This window comes from Thermothelomyces heterothallicus, assembly GCF_042370625.1.
Source record: "Thermothelomyces heterothallicus CBS 202.75 unplaced genomic scaffold P884_scaffold_4, whole genome shotgun sequence".
Lineage (NCBI taxonomy): Eukaryota > Fungi > Ascomycota > Sordariomycetes > Sordariales > Chaetomiaceae > Thermothelomyces > Thermothelomyces heterothallicus.
The window spans coordinates 1,098,949-1,122,319 of record NW_027192565.1 but is presented as its reverse complement, the minus strand read 5'-3'; the positions used below and the strand labels follow the sequence as shown (position 1 = coordinate 1,122,319).

General features: G+C 58.4%; 8 protein-coding genes across 8 annotated transcripts; 3 read left to right on the top strand and 5 right to left on the bottom strand.

The window, feature by feature from the left end:
- Positions 1–1,916: 1,916 nt before the first annotated feature.
- P884DRAFT_193432 (uncharacterized protein) lies at positions 1,917–4,283 on the top strand (the record flags this gene model as incomplete). The annotated part of the gene is made up of 3 exons (XM_069437758.1): positions 1,917–3,449; positions 3,531–4,109; positions 4,188–4,283. 3 exons carry the CDS (start codon positions 1,917–1,919, stop codon positions 4,281–4,283), a joined length of 2,208 nt encoding a protein of 735 aa, XP_069300176.1.
- A 1,299-nt stretch (positions 4,284–5,582) lies between these two features.
- P884DRAFT_297585 (uncharacterized protein) lies at positions 5,583–7,586 on the bottom strand (the record flags this gene model as incomplete). Its single annotated transcript, XM_069444531.1, has 2 exons — positions 5,583–7,412; positions 7,506–7,586. The coding sequence occupies 2 exons, from the start codon at positions 7,584–7,586 to the stop codon at positions 5,583–5,585; spliced, it is 1,911 nt and encodes a 636-aa protein (XP_069300175.1).
- Positions 7,587–8,042: 456 nt separating this feature from the next.
- On the top strand, positions 8,043–10,567 carry P884DRAFT_327798 (triose-phosphate transporter family-domain-containing protein). The gene is made up of 2 exons (XM_069445563.1): positions 8,043–8,728; positions 8,813–10,567. The coding sequence occupies exons 1-2, from the start codon at positions 8,300–8,302 to the stop codon at positions 10,202–10,204; spliced, it is 1,821 nt and encodes a 606-aa protein (XP_069300174.1). The 5' UTR covers positions 8,043–8,299; the 3' UTR covers positions 10,205–10,567.
- Positions 10,568–11,305: 738 nt separating this feature from the next.
- On the bottom strand, positions 11,306–12,849 carry P884DRAFT_238200 (origin recognition complex subunit 5 C-terminus-domain-containing protein; the record flags this gene model as incomplete). Its single annotated transcript, XM_069440072.1, has 3 exons — positions 12,621–12,849; positions 12,012–12,401; positions 11,306–11,915 (listed from the first exon to the last, which is right to left on the bottom strand). Coding segments are annotated over exons 1-3 (1,107 nt in total), but the record flags the coding sequence as incomplete, so codon positions are not given.
- Positions 12,850–13,558: 709 nt separating this feature from the next.
- Positions 13,559–15,007, top strand: P884DRAFT_297582 (uncharacterized protein; the record flags this gene model as incomplete). The annotated part of the gene is made up of 1 exon (XM_069444530.1): positions 13,559–15,007. The coding sequence occupies one exon, from the start codon at positions 13,559–13,561 to the stop codon at positions 15,005–15,007; it is 1,449 nt and encodes a 482-aa protein (XP_069300172.1).
- A 23-nt stretch (positions 15,008–15,030) lies between these two features.
- On the bottom strand, positions 15,031–16,674 carry P884DRAFT_283160 (carbohydrate esterase family 1 protein). Its single transcript, XM_069443641.1, has 5 exons — positions 16,449–16,674; positions 15,916–16,072; positions 15,758–15,856; positions 15,609–15,667; positions 15,031–15,423 (listed from the first exon to the last, which is right to left on the bottom strand). Exons 1-5 carry the CDS (start codon positions 16,571–16,573, stop codon positions 15,129–15,131), a joined length of 735 nt encoding a protein of 244 aa, XP_069300171.1. The 5' UTR covers positions 16,574–16,674; the 3' UTR covers positions 15,031–15,128.
- Positions 16,675–17,279: 605 nt separating this feature from the next.
- On the bottom strand, positions 17,280–19,590 carry P884DRAFT_290232 (P-loop containing nucleoside triphosphate hydrolase protein; the record flags this gene model as incomplete). The annotated part of the gene is made up of 9 exons (XM_069444047.1): positions 19,442–19,590; positions 19,196–19,350; positions 19,082–19,096; positions 18,921–19,006; positions 18,820–18,862; positions 18,719–18,757; positions 18,637–18,658; positions 18,063–18,556; positions 17,280–17,974 (listed from the first exon to the last, which is right to left on the bottom strand). Exons 1-9 carry the CDS (start codon positions 19,450–19,452, stop codon positions 17,280–17,282), a joined length of 1,560 nt encoding a protein of 519 aa, XP_069300170.1. The 5' UTR covers positions 19,453–19,590.
- A 629-nt stretch (positions 19,591–20,219) lies between these two features.
- P884DRAFT_297579 (glycoside hydrolase family 13 protein) lies at positions 20,220–22,736 on the bottom strand (the record flags this gene model as incomplete). The annotated part of the gene is made up of 7 exons (XM_069444529.1): positions 20,220–20,246; positions 20,302–20,932; positions 20,989–21,324; positions 21,406–22,213; positions 22,269–22,368; positions 22,450–22,574; positions 22,652–22,736. The coding sequence occupies 7 exons, from the start codon at positions 22,734–22,736 to the stop codon at positions 20,220–20,222; spliced, it is 2,112 nt and encodes a 703-aa protein (XP_069300169.1).
- Positions 22,737–23,371: the final 635 nt, after the last annotated feature.

The window sequence follows — 23,371 nt, the reverse complement described above, 5'->3', positions numbered from 1 at the left end:
CGGGCGATGACAAAGGTGTTCCAAACATCGGGCTCTCGAAGATACACAGAAGAAATCCTTGGGTTGTCAAAGGGCCGGCGACAAAGCATTTACTTCAAAGGTCATTGAGACATAGGCCTGGGACATGGGGAGCTTGAGCTTTTGTGCGCTGAAGAACTCTGGCTCTCCAGGTAGAAAGAGGCCAACTTTTCGACTTCCGCGCCACCTCGGGGCATTGCTTTCAATTTCTATAGAACTGCTGATTCCGTAGGTGCACGAACGCAGACGGAATGATTTGGGTCAGCAATCTCTGGGCTGAGGTCTTGATCGATTCATAGTCCTATTAATGTGGCTTGAAGACCAAAAAAAGACAGATTATTCCCCAGCCATTTCACCAAGTCGGGAAACCATGGTTCAGGCGTTTCTGAGCCACCTCAGGGTCTTCAAGGACCCTTATTAGGCAGGCATTACACTTGCTAGTGCTCCTCTTTGAACCGCAAAGGAACCAGGGATTGCGAGTTCCGTTCCCGCACACGCCGGCCAGGCGGCCAAGCCCTGCCTACCTATGCAGGAAGGAGTAGGAATATCAGGAATATGATTTGCGTGCACCAGAACTTCATAGTGTATCTGCTCAAATGGCAGGCAGCCCCGTCATGATCCCCCTGTGCTTCTTAAAGACCAAGTTTCCCAATTTTCGCCTCCAGTTAATTACCCTCTACACTTCGCGAGAGAGTCAAATAGTCTGGTTCGAAACGCTGAACCAAGATCGCTGCTCCATGCCTGGTAGGTCCGCACAAGCGAACCCCACACCACTTTTTGGGCTACTTTGTGTCGAGGCTTGCGCACTTTCCATCTCGTCCTTCAAGCAGCACCTTACCCGTGCTGAGGCCGAGGCCAGTCGCAGTCATGACATCCGTGGCTGCCCCGGCGTGTAGTTGACAAGGGGCTGTTAGCGAGTTACTCTCCACGTCTCTGCGCCCTATATGTCGCACGTGGTACCGTGCTACCGCGACGGCCGCTAACCATACAGGGCCGGAGAACGGGGCCGGTGCCCCACGAGGACCGGGGCCTGCCGAGTGGCTCGAATCAACAGCGGCCTTGCCTGGAGGCGACCTGAAATTCGCGATGGGGAGGAGAGAGAATCTCGTCGTCGCCTTTGGCTACGGTACGCGTCTCCCATCCGCTCCACTGCCTGCCATACAACAACAACCCCGTCTCCCTTTTTCGTCGATGCATCGTTAATGTAAATGCCACACCTTCTCCTCTGATGCATTGATTTCAACGAGCGGCTTTTCCCTTCACTCGGCTGCTGCTCTCGTGCACAACCCAGTGGGTAGACTCGGTCGCGGCATCCCGTCTCGTCGCAGCAATCAATCAACACGTGCAATTCTCACACATCGACCTGACGTCGCATTCAGAAGCGAGCACGAGATTGCGCCGCTTTGGCAGACTACCTCCCTGACCTACCTAGTACCACCCCCTTTGTTGCTCTTGCTGGCTATCCCGCTACTCATAACTTGCTCAGTCTGTTTATTTCACATACACGCACATACACAAACTCTCTCTTTCTCTCTCTCTCTCTCTCTTTCACACACACACACACACACACACACTCCTATCCGACTATACCGAGACACGCAGTTCTGCTTTTCATTCATCGCTTTCCACCAACCGCAACACAGCGTAACTGTCTCTCTAAGCTTTCTGGCCCCATCTCACAAGTCATTCAAAGCCGGGCCCGGCTTGTTGACGCAAGCCATTGCCGCCGCCACTTACCGACTCACTGCAGCACGCCCACTGCCTGGAAGACGATGCGGCTTTCTCGACGTCGCGGCCATTGATATTCCCTCTCTCCGCACGCCTTTCCCACTACGTCAACCGCGCCAACCTAAGAGTCATTGTCACGCCCTCCACGTGCCTAATGGTCTCCTCCAGCAATGTCGACCATTAACCGGCGTAATCGCGGCTTGCCATTCCTGCACCGGAATTGGCTGAAAGCCACCAACCACTGGAGTAAGATGGGCAATCGGTCATCTTCTCATTCACGCGATGCTGGCGACAAGGCTGCCGAGCACGGCGACGAGGCAGAGCGCGCTGCAAAGCGCCGCCGGATCGACAACGACTACGACGGCTTTCCGCTGTTTGAGCAATACGGCACTGCCCAGCGGGCGCTCCGCATCGAAGTGCTAAAGATCAGCCACAAGGACTCACCCCGTGTCAAGAATGGCATTCTAAATGGCATCATCGCACCCAACGTCAGGGATGTAGTGCGCGTCAAGGCCCGGTGCAAGCTCACCATTTGCGGCCAAAAAGGCGGAGAGCCCGTCGTCTTGCACGTCGACAGCCAAGTCTGCGATCTCCGCGTCTTCAAGAACCCTGCTGGCTCGTCCCCCATGGCCCGCTTTTCCTCCCTCCGCCCCTTCCACATCCCAGAGGAGAAGATCTTTGTCGAGCGCGACGACGATGCCGTCTTCGGCCTGGCTAACTCCTACTCGGTGCTCGTTGAGCTCGAGTCTGCCGGTGACGCCAACTGGCCGCCTGCCGACCTCGTCCCCGTCAGCGATGAGGACACCTTCTATAACAGGTGCCTCCCGTCCCGGCAATGGGTGCTGACTGCCAGCATCGCCGACCTTTTCAGCAGCCGCAACCGCAAGGATGTCCGCCTGCGAGTGAAGAAGCAGCCGCTCGCTGATGCTGCTACCAACTTCCTTCTAGACATGGACGTCCGCTGGTCGACCCCCATCTCAAGCCAGCAAAGGCCGAGGACGCACGCAAAAGACATACTAGCCTCCATCTCCGTGTTTGGCTCGAGCGAGGCCAAAGCACCGCTCGTCAACGGCAACACCAAGCCCTCTACCCTTCCCAACGGCACCAATACTCATCGCCACGAGTCCCAAGCCAACGACGAGGGCGAACCCACGCTGGATGGACAGGCAAATGGGACCGTGACCGACGCCGCCGAGGAATTAGCGGAGGGCGAGCTCACCCCCAGCCGCTCTCGGCGCACGAGGCAGGATATCAACTACAACGTGAAGCAGATGTGGAACAATGCGGTTGGTAAGGAGACTAAGAGGCGGCGGAAACTGGGCGACGAGCACGGCCAGCTCGACGAGCACACCATCACGTACCTCCTTCCACCAGAACAAGTCCAGACAGACAAGTTTGCCTGCCTGCTTTGCGGAGCCGAAAATGACAGGCTCAGCCAGCTGCGTGCCCACTACCTGAGTCACCCGCAGTATGATTTCTGCTTTGAGTTCAAGCCCAAGACAGGATATTGTGTCACCGTAAAGCCGAATGCTAGCAACCACGGCTCTCCCTTGAGGCCGCGGGTGTACCAGCTTGGTCTACCGGTCAAGCCTCTAGACCTGGATAAGTACGTGGATGGGGATGACTCGTGGGTCACCTCCCGCCTCGGGCCAGATAACGGCCGCGAACTCTTCCGAGACACCGCTCCGCAGGGAGGCCGCACAGTAAGAAGCCGATCCCCACTCAACCCGCCCGCCCCGTCAGGACTGCGTCGTTCTAGGAGACTGACCCAGCCTCATTCCCAGAGACCAACCGCCAAGCGAACCCGCCGCAAGGTTCTCGTCCCCAAAACCAAACAACCCCTCTTTGACCCTCTCAGCAAAGTTCAACTCCAGCCCGGCACCCCCGTTCCCCAGCATGAGATCGACGACTCGTGGCTCCTGCTCAAACATCGCGACAACCTTCAGGACTTCATCGACCTCAACGCGGCCGAGAAGGAGTATCTGCAGACATGGGACGCCTTCATCCTGCGCCAGCACATCTCCTCTCCGCAGTACCTCCCCCGTTACTTCCTGCGCTTTGTGCGCGAGAAGGCCAGCTGGCTGGTCGCCAAGCGCGCCCGCGCCGACGAGTTTAGCAAGCACGTCGCCACCCTCCTCGCCCGCCGCGTGTTACCGGACGCGGCCATCTTTGAGGCCACGCAACTGCTGAATGATGCACGCAGCCGGCGTGCTGCCGCCGGCGAACAAAACCAGAAGGAAGCGGAGGACGAGGGGGAGGGGGCAGATGGTCTGCAGCCCTCCAAGAACAGGGTCTCGGGCGGGTGCTGTACCGCATGTGGAGAACCGGTGCCCGTGGTGGCCATGCTGGTTTGTGCGAACAAGGTATGTGTTTAATGTCATGCCTTTTTTTTTTTTTTTTACCGCATCTTGCATGCTAACGAAAGGGGGGCGGTTGAACAGGAATGCGAGAAGCGGCTTTACCATGACACATGCGTGGAGGACCCGGAGGCGGCCGCCGCAAATGGGAGGAATTGGAGGTGCAAGGCCTGCTCGTAAAGACCACACCTTTTTTTTTTTTTTTTTTTTTTTTTTGGAACATTACTGATAGATCTGGGACAAAGCCATACAACGGGACGGGGAAGATGGTGGCTGGGGGATAGTGTTGATCGGATCAACTGTCAGGAGCTGGGATCTAGAATTCCTAGGACTTCTGTATTTTGGGGCTAATAAGAGCAGATGGAGCTGCTGGTGATGGTTACACGGCAAGCTTGTCTCGCCTTGATTCCGCTGAGCATCGATCCCGCCGACCGGGCGGGACTGAAAGCGACAGATAATGTCCAGCACCGCCCTGTTATTGTGATTATGTATCGCGCGGCAGATCGGGGGCTGTTTAACGGCCAAAACTCCCCGGCGCTTCGGCGTGGTCGGAAGGAAGAGTATTAGAAATGATTTCGAGTAATTACCCACTTCTCGATATGATACATCACGAAGAATTCGGCACAGGAAGCCCATGCTACCCCAACGCCCTGGCTATCTCGTGTTCCGCGAGGCGGACGGCAGATCTCTTTGAAATTGGCCGAACGCTCGCTGAGTCGGATCGTGACGCCGCGATTGAGTTTTCGAACTTGTCTCAATGAAGAAGGGTAAAGGGTATGTTGTTGTCGGGAAAACGAACAAGCCAACTTTCCCTTTCCGTGACTAAGGACTCGAAACAGGTAACGCTTGACCATACCTGGCTTAGGTAGGCAGCCACGTATAATGTATATCGCACTCGTCGGGTTGACGAAGACATTTGCGACAGGTATAAGCGATTGGGGCATGCCGCATATAACCATGCGTGTTTGTGCAGGAAGAATTCTATATGAGAGCCTGTTAAAGCTCCACGCGTGCTCTTGCGTAATCGATGCGAGGAGCTATAGCATGTTGAATGTGCCCGACTACCTACTTATCCTGTTGAGGGACGGTAACCTAAATTTCCAACTCGGCCGCCCGACTCGGGCTCTGGGGTTTGACAGGTCCGCAAGAAGAGTCTCTCAAACAGGCTCGACGAAAATTCTGGAAGCAGATACGAGAAACGCAGGTCTCATGGTTGTTTACTTTAGCAGACTTTCCCTCACCTGTTTGCGTCGTTCGAACTAAGTTAACCCGAATTGCCGTACACATACAACACCCCACGCCTCTGACCCTGACCAGTGTGTGTGACTGCACCCAAACGCCATTTTGTTAATTAAGACATGCCAACACCTCGGGATTGTACCGAGGTCGGTACGACGACGGTACGACGACGGTAGTCCCCCGATGCAGAAAGACGACACCCCCCCCCCCCCCCCCCCCCCCCGGCACACCTTGAAGAATCTACCTCCTCCCTTTCTCGCCCCTCCTCTCCTCCTCCCTCCTCTGCCTCTTCCGGCTCTCCTGCGCGATCATGTCGCTCAGGTCCTCCTCGTACGCCGACCGGCTCCACTGCGCGCCGACGCCCTCCTCGCGCCGGCCGGCCTCGAAGCGCCGCCGCAGCTCGTCCTTGTCCAGCCCGCCGCCCGACGCCGCCAGGGTGTCCGGGTCGATGGCGACGTCGACGTCGCCGGGCTTCTTGCGCTTGCGCGAGGCGTCGTCGCCGCCGTCGTCCTCCCGGCCGAGCACCCGCATGCCTGCCGGCGGCGGCGGCTGCGGCGGCTTCTTGGACAGGTCGTACGTCTTGTCGCTGCCGAAGAAGCCCTCGGCGCGGCCCTGGCGCTCGGGGATGATGGTGTACGCCTGCCGCGGCCCGCTGCCGCCGTACGAGGACTCCTCGGTCTCGAAGCCGCGCCGCGTCTTGCGCAGGTCGAACTCGCCCGCCATGCTCGTCTCGACGCCGGCCGGCTCGTGCGCGTCCGCGCGCACCGTGCTGGCGAACCCGCCGGGCGTCTCGAGCCCGCTGGCCGCGTCGGTGCTGCCGCCCGGCGGGAGGTCGCCCGCCTGCGACGCCTCCTCGCCCTCCTCCTCCTCTTCCTCCTCGTCCTCCTCCTCCTCGGATTCCTCGGCCGGCGGCTGGAGCTCGCCCCACAGCGTGCGCTCGACGGGCTCGCCGAGCGACGCGTAGGCGGCCGCCTGGGATTGCTGCGGCTGCGGCTGGTAGGGCGCGGCGGCGCCGGGCTGGCCGGGCGCCATGATGCCGAAGATGTCGCCGCCGTAGAGCGGGCGGTTGTACTCGTCCAGCGGAGGCTTGCCCCACTGGCCCGGCTGGAAGCCCCAGGACGCGCCCGGGGGCAGAGGCGCGTTGAGGCCGGGGATCTTGAGGGTCGGGTACGACGGCGGCGGGCCGACGCGCTGCTGCTGGAGCAGCCACGGAGGGGGGAAGCCGGGCTGCATGCCGAGCGCCTCCTTCAGCGCATCGCTCAGCTCGCCGGGCTTGAACACCTTGTAGTCCGCCTCCCACTCCTTGCCCTCGTAGTAGACGTCGCCGAACCTCGTCAGGTCCGGCTTTGTTTGGTGGCGGAAGAAGGCGTCGTAGAGCTTCTGGTAGTCAATATCCAGCTTGCCCATCTTGGGCTGCACCCTCTCGCGCTGTTTCTGCTTGAGCGTCTGCTCCGCCTGCTTCTCGAGCACGGCGTCGCGCATCTCGGTGATGCCGGTCTCGGCGATGAACTTTGGCAGCTTGAACGGGGGCTTCTCGATGCCCCGCTTGCTCGAGAGGTATTCTCGCTTCAGGGACCAGTGTCCCGGCACGGGGACGATGTTGCGCTGCGACTTGATCTGGACGAGAAGACGAGGGTCTGAAGACGAGACGTCGTGCCATTCGACAACCTCGGGGTTCCGCACCAGCGCCTTCAGCTCGGCGATGGACAACTTGTTCAGCTTCTTGCGCTTCTTCTTGGACAGCCTTGGCTGTGCCTCCTCGCCCTCGCTGGGAATCTCGTCATCCTGGTCGAAGAAGACCTCGCCTTTGTCGCGGTGATTCGCCTCCTTGGAGCCTTCCTCGCCGTCCAAGCTCACGCCGAACTTCTCGAAAATGCTCTTGTACTGCGCAAACGCCGGGTCGTCCTCGGGGATCGCGGGCGCGTCTATCGGGCCATCGGCATCAATCTTGTCGGACGCGTCAGCGTCCTTCTTAACTTCGAGGTCGTCGTCTGGCTTGCTCTCGCCGTTCGCCGGTGTCTCTTCCCTGATCTCTTCCTCCTTGACCTCGGGTTCCTTGGAGCCGTTCTGCTGTAGAGATCGGTCAGCCAACATGCAGCAGCAGCAGCAGCAGCAGCGGCAGCAGCAGCAGAGGAAACGAAACGAAGACGAAGGGTTACCAACCTGTGCTTCCGCCTTGGCCTTCTTCTGCTCCTTCTTCTTGGCCCGGCGCATCTGGTTCTTGGTCATCTTTGGCGCCGCCATCTTGCCTGGTGTGAGCCGATTCGCTCAGGGTCTGACTTCAATCTGGAAGGGTCTAAGCATCCGGGACAGACAAGACGACGTCCTACGGCCGGCCTGCGAGAGATGGTCGTAGGGGGATGGGTTGGGTTGTCGCTGACGATGCAGTCACTAAATTTGGTGGAGCTGCACGCGACTCGTGCCTCACTGATTGTACAACTGTGGCTGAGATTCTGCACTGTGGCGGTGCGAGCGAGAACAAGCCGAAATCCTCCCCTGGACCTTTTAGTTACGTTACCGCCTTTCCCCGGTGGTCCAACTGTTATCTCCGGCCTCGTGCAGCGGCTGCAGAAGGGGATTGGAGACGCCAAGAGAGCTTAAGTAGTTAGTTATTTCGCTGATTACGCAGACTGACCGCGCCCCTCTATTGCGGGAGAGTCTGGCATGATTTTTCGGGTACGGAATACGAAAGTACGGTACATACCCGCAACACAAACACCTGTACAGTACATACGAGTGCAACCGCTAATTGCCGCGTCAATTTCCGTGGGTCTCGTCTCTGAATCCAGACGTATACGAGGGCGTGGCCATGATCACATAGTCCGGAGTTGCCGCGCTAGTACTTCCGTATCCCTTCCCGACTCCTCGTTGCCTCGTTGCCGTTTTCGCTCGTTTTGTCGTTCGTTCACGGGGTAACTTTCGAACCCCTTCGAAGCGCCGCAGCGTCGCAGCGCGCGATGCCGCACTCCACGTCGCACTCGATCTCGACCGGTTCCCACATGAGGGCTGCGTCCCAGACTCGTGCATCCACCAGCAAGTCTTACGGCGATTCGAACAACGGCGGCTCGGCCCACGGAGAGACGGAAAAGTTTCCCGACTTCGACCCAGGACAGACCTTTCCGAACGCTCAACCCTCGGGCCAGCAGCGGTGGCAGCAGAATGGCTTCCCATCCGGCAACGGCGACGCTTCGTACCTGGGTCGCTGGCACCCGCGGAGGGATAGCAGGGTGAAATGGGGCCCGAGAGAGCCCATCTCGACCCCGTCGACCCGTGCGAAGACGAACGGCATCACCAGTGCCGTCCACCGGATCCGCTCGGCCAGCATGGGCCAGAACGCACACGAGATCGCCGAGGCACTCCGCGCGCCGATCTCGTGGAAGCTGATTGTACGTTTGCGGCTCCCACGAGAGTGACGACAACACCAAGTGCTGATCTTTTTTGTCCATCTTATTCCCTTTTTTTTTTTGTAGGGGCTCTGCGTCATGTGGTACTGGTCCTCCGCCCTGACCAACACCTCCTCCAAGACGATCCTGACGGCCTTCGACAAGCCCGCGACATTGACCCTCGTCCAGTTCGCCTTCGTGTCCACATACTGCGTACTGTTCTCGTGGCTTGCCGCCACCTTCCCGCGGCTCAGAGAAGCTGTTCCGGCTCTGAGATACCCGATCAGGGCGCCTTCACGAGATGTGATCAAGACGACCCTGCCGCTGGCCGCGTTCCAGATCGGCGGCCACCTCCTGAGCTCGAACGCCACGTCGAGAATCCCCGTGTCTCTGGTGCATACCATCAAGGGCCTGTCGCCGCTTTTTACCGTCCTAGCATACCGCTTCATCTTCGACATCCGGTACCCGAGATCTACATACTTCTCCCTCGTGCCCCTCACCATCGGGGTCATGCTCGCCTGCTCGGGCAACCACACCTTCGGCGGCCAGTTCCTGGGCATCCTCTACGCCCTCCTCGCCGCCATCATCTTTGTCACCCAAAACATCTTCTCCAAGCGCCTGTTCAACGAGGCGGCGCGCGCCGAGCGGGAAGGCCCCCTCCACCAGTCCCGCAAGCTCGACAAGCTCAACCTGCTCTGCTACTCGTCGGGCCTGGCCTTCGTCCTGACGGGCCCGATCTGGCTGTGGTCCGAGGGCGTGGGCATCATCGGCGACCTGCTCTGGGACGGCAGCCTGGACCTGAACAAGAGCCCCAACTCGCTCGACCACGGCCCGCTCGTGCTCGAGTACATGTTCAACGGCACCTTCCACTTCGGCCAGAACATACTCGCCTTCGTCCTGCTGTCCATGGTCTCGCCCGTCACGTACTCGGTCGCCTCGCTGATCAAGCGCGTCTTCGTCATCATCATCGCCATCATCTGGTTCCGCAACCCGACCACCCCCGTCCAGGCGGTCGGCATCGCCCTGACCTTCCTGGGCCTGTACCTGTACGACCGCAGCAACGACAAGAACAAGGCGGACCAGCGCGCCCGCGCCCTGGCCGACACCAGGCGGGAGGCCTCCCTGCTCCCGCTGAGCTCGAAGCACGCTCTGTCGGGGGCCGCATCCGCCGCCGCGCCGCACAACGGGCAGGGCGGCGGGCCCTCGTCGGCGCTGCTGTACGATAGCCCCGTGGCGATCGGCGGCGAACCACCGACCGCGGCCCTCGCGTACACGCCGGGCAGCGCCGCGGCGGCGGCGGCGGCGGCGGCGTTTGCGTCAAACAGCGTCGTGAGCGATCCCAAAAAGTCGGACGACGTGCCGGGCGGGCACGGCGGGGGCAGGAGCAGGGGCATGAGCAACCCCGGGTGGCGGCCGCCCGGGACCAGACAGGAAGATACGTGGCGGACGGGGGATAGCCAAGAGGTGACGGCGAGGTGAGTGACTAGTCATCACCTCGCTTCGGACGAGGGAATACGTTCGGAATGGATGGATGGAAAACACGGACACAATGGACGGGAATGGATGAGTAGATGGATCATGAGAGCGATGGTCTATTTTTGATTTGAGCCATGTCCGGGATGAAATGGATTTAGGTTTCTTCTGGTTTCAAGAGGCGGTGGGTATGACGGTTTCGGTCCCTTTCCAATATTGGTCAGAGTATATTCAGCAGCGACTTAGGGCTTGTTTCTCCCCCACGCCCATATTCCAGCCGCGCCCTCCCCTTTTTCTTTCTGAGGGCTAGAGGGGCCGACAAAAGAAGGTTGGTATTGTATGTATGATCACTAGCACAACAGAATAAAGCCGGCATTCTATTTTAATGTAAGGGGGAGCATAAGCATACTTAGGAATACGTGTAAGATAACGCACAATAATCATGCCCAGCATTCCTCGGTACGCAATCTCTTCTTCTTTCCTTCCTTCCCTCTCTAACTCACTCGATCAACCACTCCTCCACCTCGACTCCGATACCCCTCCCCAGCCCCCGGATGACCTCCCACCCGACGTTCACCCTCCACTTGCCCCCGCGGTCCATCACGTCGCCGACGGCGCCCGCCGCGCCCGCCGCGCCCCCGCCGACCCTGACCAGCAACCTGAGGCTGGCCAGCGTCGCGATCGCCGCGCCCAGGTCCGCGTCCCCGAGGGGCGCGGGCGCCGCCGCCGCTTCTTCCTCTTCCCTTCCTTCCTCCTTGGCCCCTCCCCGCCCGCCGACCTCCCACAGGGCCCGCACGGCCTCGTAGATGGCCAGCATCCGCTCCAGCACGAACGCGTGCGCGCCCAGCAGCTTGCGCGCAATCTTGCGGTGCTTGGCCCGCCCGCACCCGCGCCCGCGCACGGGCACGGCGCCGTCCGCCGCCGACGCCGACGCCGACGCCGGCAACGAGAAGGACGATGACAGCCAGGGGCCGCGTTGGCCGCGGCGGCGGCGGCGACCGCGGCGGCCGCCGTGGTAGTGCGTCGAGAAGAGCGTCTGGTCGTGCCGGGTCGGGTTGTGCGAGGCGAGGTAGGCGGCCAGCAGGAGCAGGCGCGGGGTCGTCGGGAGCAGGGAGGCGAGGGCGAGGCCGGCCGACGTCTCGCTCCTGGGTTTCGCGACGGCCGTCGGCATGATTGTCGCTGTCGTTTTTGATCGTGGTGGGGGGATTTGTTTGCTGAGGGTGCTGCCGGTTGCCGTGGCCTGCGTTGCTGGTTTCGGTGCCATGCTGGTGGTAGTTGTAGTAGTAGTAGTAGTAGTAGTGGTGGTGGTGGTGGTGGTAGAGGTGATGGCCAGCACGCCCGGGTCGAGCAGGCGCTCGTCCTGGAAGTGGACGCGCGCGGCGACGAGGAGCTTGGAGAACTCGCGCGCCGAGTGGGTGCCTGCGTGGATGGGTGCGGTGAAGCGCGGCCAGAGAGCTGTGCAGGCATGGCGGAAGGAGGGCAGGGTGCGGGAGGCGGCGCGGGCGAGTGCGTCGTGGACGGCGGCGGTGAAGCGCGCCCAGAGGTCTGCCGTTTCCTGGGCGGTTGTGTTGGGCAGGGCGGGAGGAGCGGACAAGGAGAGGATGGCGATAAAGTCGGGCTTGGTGTAGGCAGGGAAGTGGACGTGGGGGACGGAAGAGGTGAGCAAGAAATTGGGGGGTGGAGAGGTGACGATGAAGGCGGTCGTAAGGGAGGGAATCTGGGCCCCCGTTTCATCAGCGAGAGTTGCAATGGCGTTGCAATGGCAAAAAAAAAAAAAAAAAAAAAAAAAAAATGAAAGTTGGGGGCTGCGTACTATCTCGGAGAGCCTCGCCAGGGCTGGGAGCAGCGTGTGGGGAGCGTCTCGCTGGCGGTCGATGGCGTCAAAGACCAAGACGAAGCGGAAGCCGTCGGGACGTGGCGTGTACTTGAGCAGCTTAGACAGCTCGACAGCCAACTGCGAGACGGTCTCGCACCTTGGCGGTGCTGCGTCCCATTCCAGGGCATCCATAACCTTGGCGACCACGGTCTCGTAGAGATGACGGGCCGTGATGCATTCTGTCGAGTTCACTATGGCGTGTCGGAGAATAAAGCCGTCATCTGGGCTCTGGTTTGAGAGCTCCGCCAGCAGAGCTGCCGTGATGGCGCTCTTGCCCGTGGCCTCGGTGCCATAGATGACCACGTTTCGGCATGGTGCAGCGCCGGGCTTTTATTTATTTATTTATTTTTCTTGTGTTAGCAACTACATTTGATAAAACAAGAAGGGGAGAAACACGTTCCCCCTATAAGTCTTTTTTTTGCGGCGCCTCAGAGAGCTCCAGTGCTGACCGCACCGTTCTCAGGAAGCAGTTCAAGCTCGATCACAGAATGTCAGGAGAGGCAAGTCTTTTTTTTTTTTTTTTTTTAAAAAAAAAAAAAAACTTACATAAAAAAGTGTCGAGAGAGCCCGAATCTGCGACTCTCGGCAGGGAAATTTGTGGTTGAGTGCCGTCAGAACCAGCTCGTCGGGGAGCTCGAAGAGAGAGCAGGCCATGGTCGGCCCTGCATGCAGGGTTCTGGTTCCAATGTTGAAAGATCCGGTCGTTTCTCTTCTCTGAGAGATCCCGCCGTCCTTTTTTGATTCTATGCAGTCTCGCAAGTACGTCGCGCTGTTACGCGTCTACGGATTCTTTTGATGAGTACCGTACCCGTATGTGCATACCTATGCAACCGCGAATCCGTTATAATACGGATTACGCGTACTGTAATCCATACATACACTCATGCGTACCTACCTAAAGTACGGATAACTAACGCTCTCGTCTCCACCTTCCCAGTTCCAGGCCGTACGCGGGCAATGCCGCGTGGCCCCCACTGAACGCTGCACCACGATTCGTAATCTTTCACTGAATCCGTATTTGTAACCGGACCCTACGTATAAACCACAAGCAGGTGGTCTCGAGTTGGAATATAATAAGGTTAATGCTGGAAGAAGGACATGCATACCTGCTTGGGGATATAGAGCATGCCCGTTTTTTGCACAGCCGTACTCCGTACCAAGGCAAAAAAATACAATCTCCAGCGGCACGAGAGGGGACAGAACACCATTCCATAGTTACCCTTTATTATTATTGTTATTATTATTATTATTATTATCATTATCATTATTATCATTATTATCATTATTATTTTCCCTCTCTATCTCATCCGTCTCTCGAGAACCCAGTTCTCGCCGTCTGGCGCAACCGCGCTGCTCGGCCACGACGACGAGGCCGTTTCACACGAACCCGGCACTTATTTAAACTCGTCAGCTGGCTGACGAGATTGGGCGCCGTTGGTTAGAAGGCCCACGTGCGACCAAGCACTTAGAAGAGTGGAGGGAAGATGGAGGAGGATGGCGAGTCCGCCACGGCGACCACGGAGACGACGGCGACAACGGAGACAACGGAGACAACGGCAACTCCGGTGACAAATGCAGCAGGGAAGCCGTACCACGCCAAGCGCCCGCACCGCAAGTCGCGGACGGGGTGCCGCAACTGCAAGGCGCGCAAGGTCAAGTGCGACGAGGGCCGCCCGGCATGCCGCATGTGCACACTCCGGCGCGAGACGTGTGTGTACATCGCCGCGCCGAAACGCGCACCCCGCAGCACCAGCTCGTCGTCGCCCACGCCTTCACGAGACGGGGACACGGCCGCCCTGGAGCAGAGGTGCTGCACCTCTGCCGTCGTCCCGCAGCCCCAGTTCAGGCCCGGCGGGCACGACGAGACCGACATGCGGCTGCTATGGTTCTACACGACCGCCACTTACTCCTCCTTCTCGACCGGCCAGCTGAAGGAACGGAACGTGGACGTGATCCTCAAGGTGAACGTCGTGCGGCACGCCTTTGCCAACCGCTTCCTGATGGACACCATCCTCGGGCTCTCGGCCATGCATATCAACCATCTCGGCATCAGGAACCTGGGCATCTCCCGCTCGCTCGAGCTCCAGTACCGAGCAAGGGCCTTCGAGACGTTCCGAAAGGCCGTCGAGGCCGCCGACCCAAGCACCTACCCGGCCCTGCTGATAACCTCCCTCTTCCTGTGCGCCCTGTCGACCCACGTATTCCGGGGCGAGGAAGCCCGGCCGTTCGCCGTCCTGGACTGGATGAATCTGTGGAAGGGCATCGGGACCATCATCAAACTCATCCGCTCCCAGCACGAGCAGCTGTTCAGGACGAGACTCGGATCCCTTGTCTTCCGGCCCGCGGTCGACCTGGATGCGTCGGCCCGCTGTATCCCCAACCAACTCCTCCTCATGATCGCCTCCATCAAGGACGGCGATCCCGACTTCTCCCTGTCCCAGGCCTACTACAGGGCTCTGCAGCTCCTCGGCTCGCTCTACCTCGAGCTGAGAAACGGCTTCACCCCGTTGCTGTTTCTCCGTATCGTGACCTTCTTCACCTTCTTCCCCAACTCCCTGATCAGACCTGCGAGAGAGATGCGGCCGCGTGTGTTGGTCATCATTGCCCACTATCTCGTTTTCACAAGGTTCAAGGCCAACCACTCTTGGTGGATCGAAGACATTGCTCAGTATGAGATCCCCAGCATCTGCAGCTTCCTCGGACCCGGATGGGAGGATTTGCTGCGCCTCCCCATGGCTTCTCTGTACACCGAGGATAATACGGCACTGGCCAGGCTGTTGCTGGGCGACCCCTCCTGGCACCCGCCGTCCAGGATAGAACAGATGCCAGCTCCATCCCTCTATGAAGAAAGAGAGCTCGCGATTCGGACCGTCAAGGCCGAAGAAACCCCGGAGGAGGCAAGAGAATACCTCGAAAACTATGCTGCAGATTGAGTTCTGCTGATAGCAGGTTCGGAACACACACACACACACACGCACACACACACACACACACACACATAGAGCGCGCGTGCGTTACTGCCCCAGCCGCTATACGCCACTACCCCGACTCGACTCACAGCCCGAACCAGGCCTCGCTGGCCGTCAGGTCCGCCGGCACGCTATGCCCGACGCCGTTCGCAAAGATGCCCTGAACGTTCTCCCCGTAGTCATCCGTCCGGTAGTTGGGCGCCGGATAGTTCTCGACCGAGTGTGTCGGCCCCTGGCTCACCCCAAACACGTTCGTCCACTGCTTGATCGTCTCCTCGTAGTTGGCCGGCGCGAGCGTGCTGTCGACACTCCCGTGCCAGATCTGCATCTTGGGCCGGGGGCCTTCATACCCGGGATACATGTCCCTCACCACGTTGCCCCTAACACCATCAAACAAACAATCAATCACCCGGCCCATCACCAGTCAACGAGTGGGGAAAAGAAAGGGAAAAAAAAAAAAAAAGAAAGGGGGGGGGTTGGAGAGGGAAGAGGGAAAGAAAAAAGAGAAAAAGGAACATGGGGAAACAGAACCAAAAAATGGGAGAAAGGGGTTGGAATCACGCACCACTGCTCCGGCCTCGCCCTGCTCCGGCCGCCGCTGCACGTGTTGTTCCACGCGGCCACCTGGCCGGCCGAGCTGACGAAGCAGCCGGCCGGCACGCCCGAGTAGATGCTGACGGCCCGCAGCAGGTCCGGGTACGTCGCGGCCATGACGTTGCCCATCATGGCGCCCGAGCTGCCGCCCGTCAGGTAGACGCGCGCCGGGTCCGCCCCGTACTCGGCCACCGCGTGCAGGATCATGTTGGCGATGGCCTGCGAGTCGCCCCCGCCCCCCGCGCTCCAGCGACCGCGGCGAGGACACGTCCCAGCACGTCCCCGGGTTCGGTGACGACGGCCACAGCGTGATGTACCCCTTGTTGTCCGACCCCTGCCGCCACGGGATCGCCGCGTTTTGGAAGTACGCCTGGGCCGAGGACTGACACGAGTCTGGACGTGGGGAGCCAAGACGGACGGGGAGGTGTTTCATGTCTGGTTAGCCATATATATTTTCATACAACATATATACATGGGACGAGGTTGGGAGGGGTGAGAGCACTGGGGCACTGATGGTGACCGGGGAAACTGCCTTCTCGGCACGGATATGCTTCGTAGTGGCAAGGGGAATGATGGGGTACAGGAAACCCGATTTTTTTTTTTTTTTTTTTGAAAGAGGAACAAAACTTACGGACAACCACTACCAGCGGCGGCGACTCGACAACGTTGTCGGGAACATAGATGTACCTACATAACAACAACATCATCATCATCAACATCATCGTCACCCACCCGCGTCAGTCCCCGTCACAAAACGCTACATAATATCTCCTCCTTACCATCAATTTTTTTTTTTTTTTTTGAAACTCACATCTCCGCCCTGGACGTGGCATTGTTAGGGTAATCGACCCTGGTGAGCTGCGCAGCAAAGACCTCCTGGCTGGCCAGGAGGGCCACGACGCCCGCGGCGGCAACAAGGCTGCTGACAGTGACCATCGTCGGTAGTAAAGTTGGCTTGTAAAGACTCGGAGGATCAAAACAAAACACAAGGGCGTCTCCAAAGAACGAACGCTCAGGTAAAAAAAAAAAAAAAAAAAGCCGCCATACAAGACTATGTTGTTTCTCTCAGAACGAACAGGCGTGGTTTTGCACAGTCTCGGGTCCATATATACATCTCCAAATCTCCGGTCCGTCATCGCCTGGAGGCGGTCCATGGGATTATTCTCCATGCCTCCGCATCGTCTGATATAGCCATGTTCATCATTCGGAGCACGACGCCCAGAGCACAAGAATTGACTGGTGGAAATTCACCAGCATCAATCAAAGATTCGTCGGACGGTTCAGGAAACGAAACAAGCGCGGCTAAAAAAGATTGAATATAATCGAGGCATGATCGTCTTTCGAGATACCACTTTGCTCAAATACCCCATTGGACACCGCCAAGGCCACGATCATGGCAGCTAGAACTAATGCGGAAGAGACAGACATGCGAGCGGTGAAGCACCTTGGGGACATATAATCCTTGTTTCAGGATACAAGCGGACGGCATCACACGTGCGAAACGGCAGGACCACAGAGACACAGAAAAGTTGATTGATACACAGCTCACAAAAGAAACTTGACTGAGCTAGGGAACTCCCCGGAAACCATTCGCTTCTATACACAGGTCACCGAATCCTTCCCGATTTTACAGGCCACCCGATTAAGCGCTCTTCTCGAGCTCAGCCAGAATCTTCTCACCCTTCTCCCGCGCCGACGCAAAGTCACCAACCATGTAGAAGGCACCCTCGGGCAGGTCGTCACCCTCACCGTTCAGGATGGCCTTGAACGAGGCAATGGTGTCCTTGAGGTCGACGAGCTTGCCCTCGATACCAGTGAAGACCTGGGCGACCGTGAAAGGCTGGCTCAGGAAACGCTGGATCTTACGGGCGCGCTCGACGGTAAGCTTGTCGGCTTCCGAGAGTTCGTCCATACCAAGAATGGCAATGATATCCTGCAGCGACTTGTACTCCTGGAGGATCTGCTGGACGCGGGTGGCAACCTCGTAGTGCTCCTGGCCAACAATGCGGGGGTCGAGCATACGGGACTTGGAGTCGAGAGGGTCGACGGCAGGGTAGATACCCAGCTCGGAGATACCACGAGACAAGACAGTGGTGGCGTCCAAGTGAGCGAAGGTGGTGGCGGGAGCGGGATCCGTCAGATCGTCAGCAGGCACGTAGACGGCCTGGACGGAGGTAATGGAACCCTTCTTGGTGGTGGTGATACGCTCCTGCATGGCACCCATGTCGACGGCGAGAGTGGGTTGGTAACCGACGGCAGAGGGGATACGACCCAGAAGGGCAGACACCTCGGAACCGGCCTGGGTGAAACGGAAGATGTTGTCGATGAAGAGAAGCACTGCCCAAGTTAGTATTTACGAAAGAACAAGCAGTGAAAAAAAAGAAAAAAAGAAAAAAAAAAGAGTGAGCTTGTAAATTATGCTTACCATCCTGGCCCTCCTGGTCACGGAAGTACTCGGCAATCGTCAGACCGGTAAGGGCGACACGGGCACGAGCTCCGGGGGGCTCGTTCATCTGGCCGAAGACGAGGGCGACCTTGGACTCGCCATCAAGCTGAATGACGGAGGTCTGCTGCATTTCGTGGTACAGATCGTTACCCTCACGGGTACGCTCACCGACACCAGTGAAGACAGAGTAACCACCGTGGGCCTTGGCGATGTTGTTGATGAGCTCCTGGATGAAGACGGTCTTGCCGACACCGGCACCACCGAAGAGACCGATCTTGCCACCACGAGCGTAGGGAGCGAGCAGATCCACCACCTTGATACCCGTCACCAGAATCTCAGCAGACGTCGACTGGTCGACGAACTCGGGAGCATCAGCGTGAATGGGAGCCCTCTTGTCGGACTTGATGGGCCCACGCTCGTCGATCGGGTCACCGGTGACGTTCATGATACGGCCGAGAGTGGCAGGGCCGACACTGTGAACCGACTACGTTAGCCATCGCTCCGGGCAAGTCCGCATCGGGGACAATCGCTCCCCGTGGGCACATCAACTCACGGGATGGTGATGGGAGCACCGGCTGTGACGAGTCGTTAGCAGTCTGGAAGACGGGCGAGGGCGGCAAGAGACATCGACTCACTATCGGTGGCCTTGGCTCCACGGACGAGACCCTCAGTACCTGAAATGCAAGAGTCAGGACACTCTTCCAAGAGACGCCGAACGACGGGTATAAAAACCAACCGTCCATGGCAATGCACCTCACGACGTTCTCGCCGAGATGTTGCTGTGTCTTTGAGTTAGCGAGCAGAATAGCAGGCGGGGGTTGCGGGATCTTGGCATACCGCGACCTCGAGGACGAGCTTCTGGCCATTGTTGTCGGTCTCAAGGGCGTTGAGAATGGGAGGGAGCTTGTCGGTATCGAACTTGACTGTCGACAGCGTCAGCTATATGCGACCGCGAGCCGCCCACTAGGGGGCGCATTGGGGCCGCGGAGTGGACTAACCATCGACGACGGCACCTGTTGAGAAATACGCGCGGTTAGCCAAGCCGAGCGAAACAATTTTCCCCGGAGCAACCCGGAAAGGAAATAAGGGCGCGTCTCGAGAGGCCAGCTTACCGATAACCTGGTGAATCTTGCCGTCACCAACGCCGGCCGTGCTGGCAAACCTGCTGAAGGCCGGGGCCCGAAGGTTGAGGCTGGCCGGGCGAACGGCGCGACGAGTCGCCGCCGCGAACGACGGACGGGCTGTCCGGGCAAAGGCGGAAATGCCGCTGCGCGAGGGGGAGAGCTTTTGCATCAGCATCAATTGACCCAATTGGCACTTTACGCGTTCGAAAATTCGGCACGCCGGCGGTCACTCACCTCTTGAACATCGTGACGATGATGAAGGGCGGACTTAGGGACGGTGGATGTGCAGTGGTGAATTGATGGCTCGGGAGAGGAAGAAAACGGGTTCGAAAATCTCTCGACGAGCTTTCGGCAAGAGCTGCGGAGCTCCAACTTTCCACGTGACTCGCTGTTTTGGGAAAAGGTGGGCCTCGGACTCCAGCCTTCCCGTCCAACCTGCAACCTTCATTGTTATGGAAACGAGTACAACAAAGTGCGCAGGAGACGATTGATTTTAGTTTCTTTTTCTTTTCTTTCTTTCTTTTCTTTTTCTTTTTCTTTTTTCTTTTTTTACACACATCTATCCCAACTATGTCCTGATTCTTCTTCTCTGAAAATGCTGATTGTTTGTCACCAGCTTGTTCGGCCCATTGGACCATTGCCAATTTTTTTCCCCTACCGCAGCGCTGTTTCCCCATTAACGTTGCTGCTGAGACGGCCCACCGGAAGGTCCCGGGTCGGGCCTTGGATCAGAGTTAGCTGGAAACATGGCCTGGCGGCTGCTCATTGGATGGACAAAGTGGCATTTTTTGAGCTGCCGACACTTCAATCCCGCTGCCACTGCAAGGCAATCTCAGATTGGCCCGTCTGGCCTTGCACATAGCGTCCCTTTTTCACTTTTCTACCCCGCTTCTCGTCTTCCTATTTTGAACATGCATCACACATACCGTTTGCGGACGAAGAGTTACTTTTCCCCTCCCGACAAATCAATTCGCTGTGACAGTTCTCCTCTTGAAACCATTAACTAGTGCTGCTAGAGAGTTGACTCGAGCGCCAGAATCTGTGGTCCGCAGTCAGCATTGCATCAAGCAGAATGAAACTGGAAGGCGACCTACAAAAGCGGTTCTGCACGGAATGTAAACATGAGTGCAGTTTTTCCTCCCGTTCCACTCGAGCGGTTCCGTGAAGAAGCGGGTGTCCGGATCGAGGCGGCAGAAGCCGCCGTGCTCCTTGGTGTCGGAATCGAGAACGATGCGGTAGGTGCCGGGGACCTCGATGCCAATCCGGTAGTCGGTATAGCTCCGGGTCGGGTGGAAGTTGAAGACAAAGACCAGGCCGGCTCGCTCAAAGACAATGACTTTGTCGCCCTCGTGCTTGAGCGAGATGTAGGCCTGCGGCGAGCGCAGCCAGCCATACTTGTCCTCGCAGAGGTTCATGGAGCGGTCAAAGTTGTTGAGGAACTGATATCGCAGCAGGTGATCTTCGGTGAGGTTCAGCTGGCGCCGGGCATACCAGAACGAGTTTTGGTTGCCCTCTCGCGGGAAGTCGAGCCATTCCGGGTGGCCGAACTCGTTGCCCTCAAAATTGAGCCAGCCCTCGCCGCCCAGGCCATGCGTTAAGAGGCGGATCATCTTGTGCAGGGCCATGCCGCGGTCGATGACGGGGGTCAGGGGCGTCAGCACAGACATGTTGGTGTAGAGTTCGGCGTCGCAGAGGTGCATCATAAGGGTCTTGTCGCCGACCAGACTGCACGCAGATCAGCAAAGCCGTACGGCGTAGGAGGATTGGGCCGATGGACTTACGCCTGATCGTGGCTCTCGGCATATGCGATCGTCTTCTCTCCGTGGCGGCGGTTAGTGAGCGTCCAGCAGATGTTGCCGATATTCCAATCCTCGTCCTTCAACTCCTTCAGGATCTTGATCCACATATCAGGAATGGCCATGGCCAGTCTGTAGTCAAACCCAATGCCGCCGAGCGAGAGCGGCAGGCAGAGCGCCGGCATGCCCGAGACGTCCTCGGCCACGGTGATGACCTCCGGATACAGCTGGTGAAGCATCTCGTTGGCGACCATAAGGTACGTAACGGCCTCCTCGTCAACAGCGGCGCCAAAATACTCGTGGTAACCGCCGGAAAAGCCACTGCAAGAGGGAAAAAAAAAGGCGTCAGCCCACCATGATAGAAAGAACACTCGAAGGGGTAACACCGAAGCCACGACTCACGTTCCAATGCCGTGATGCAGATAGAGCATGCTCGTGACGCCATCGAACCGGAACCCGTCAAACTGATACTCGTCCATCCAGAAGCGCAGGTTGCTCAGCAAGAAGCGCATGACCTCGTGATGGCCATAGTTAAACAGCCTGCTGTCCCAGAGCTCATGCCTTCCCCTGCCGCCCTCGTGGAAGTACTGATGGTCGGTGCCGTCAAAGTGGTTCAGTCCATCGAGCACGTTCTTGGACGCGTGGCTGTGGACCACGTCCAGCAGGACGACGAGTCCCAGGCTATGGGCCACGTCGACCAGCTCCTTCAGGTCCTCGGGCTCGCCGTAGCGGCTGCTGGCGGCGAAGAAGTTGTTGACCTGATAGCCGAAGCTGGCGTAGTAGGCGTGCTCCATGATGGCCATGAGCTGGATGGCGTTGTAGCCCAGGCCCTTGATGCGCTGCAGCATGTTCTTGGTGAACTCCTTGTAGGTGGTGACGCGCAGCTCGGGCGACGAGATGCCCACGTGGGCCTCGTAGATGCGCAGGCTGGCCGGCTTCTTGGGCCGGGGGTGCTTGAACACGTACCGCTCCTCCGGCGGCGGGTTCCAGAAGCGGGCATCGTAGGCGGGGGAGACGGACAGGTCCTGCGTGACGTACTTGATCCAGGCCGGTAGCCTGTCGACCCATCCCGCGGTGGGCAGCTCGAGAGTGATCTTGACCTTGGATTTGTGGGGGATGGCAGGCTTGCCATCGGCTGTTGGGGGGATGGTGATTTCAAAGACGCCGAACTCGTTCTTCTTCATCGGATGGGCCTTATTATCCCATTTGTCTAGATATGCGTGAGACTGAGTGCCATTGACATCGGCCGGCCTCGACAAACTCACTGAAGTCGCCAATAAGGGACGCCTGCACGGCATTCGGAGCCCACTCCCTGTAAACAATGCTGCCGTCCTCCTTCACCCGCAGTCCAAAGAGATCCGTCCCCTGAGATGGTCATGGTCAGCACCACCAAAAGGCCGACAAGACTAGCCGGAAGGAACCCCGGGGGGGGGGGGGGGGTCATACCTTGCTAAACTTGTCCAACCCGCCCTCTGTCTCGTCGATCCGCTTGATCCATTCCTGGGCCTTGGCGTAGCGTCTCTTGAGCGAGTCCTGGAAAGGCGACAGCCAAGGGTCGAGCTTCAAGACTCCTGATATCGGGGGTGTCAGTTCTTATCGGGGCACGACGAGGCATTGCAATGATCTGAAGCCTTGGGGGCAAACCAACCAGTGCCGTCCCGGGGGATGTCATCCTCGGCCAACTTGCCGCTGTCCGCCAACGTGTTGGACGAGTTAACAGCGATGGGATCCATTCCCGCTGCAGTCCCGACCGATCGCTCGAATATTCGACCCTCTAGGTTTGGTTTGGTGGGGAGGAGCGTAGCTATGTATCACGACTGGAGGTGCAGTTCGCCGAGGGCCCTGTTGACCCCTGTTGCCGACGAGTTGCTTGACGGTTGACGAATGCCGAATTCGCGATGGGAAGAAGAGAGGGAGAGAGAAAACACGGTGTTTATCTTTGGTGGAAAGAATATGCTCGAGGCTGGAAGCGGGGCAGATGCAAGAAAACATGAAACTGACGGTCACACTGTTGAGAGGACTTGGACGGGAGCTATGCAGTACCTGGGTAGCTAAGCTCCCTCGTTGGGAGACCTTGGGGAGCTATTGAAGGTCTGTCGACGCGAGATTACATCATGGGGCGGTCCGGCCGTTACAACCAGATCGACCAGAATTCCCATCCATCCAGGGGAAATTCCACGCCATGCCTAAAAGTAGTGCCGATAAAAAAAATGTCAGGTTATAATTAGTGGTTACCTGATGCTTCGCCCCCTGCGCCGTCCTGAAGTTGGCAGACCAACACTCTCCGCGCTAGGGCTGGGCCTCGGGGATCGGGTTGGTTGCACAGTGCTGAACCACCTTATCGCAGATGTTGGGAGGTGGAGGCTGC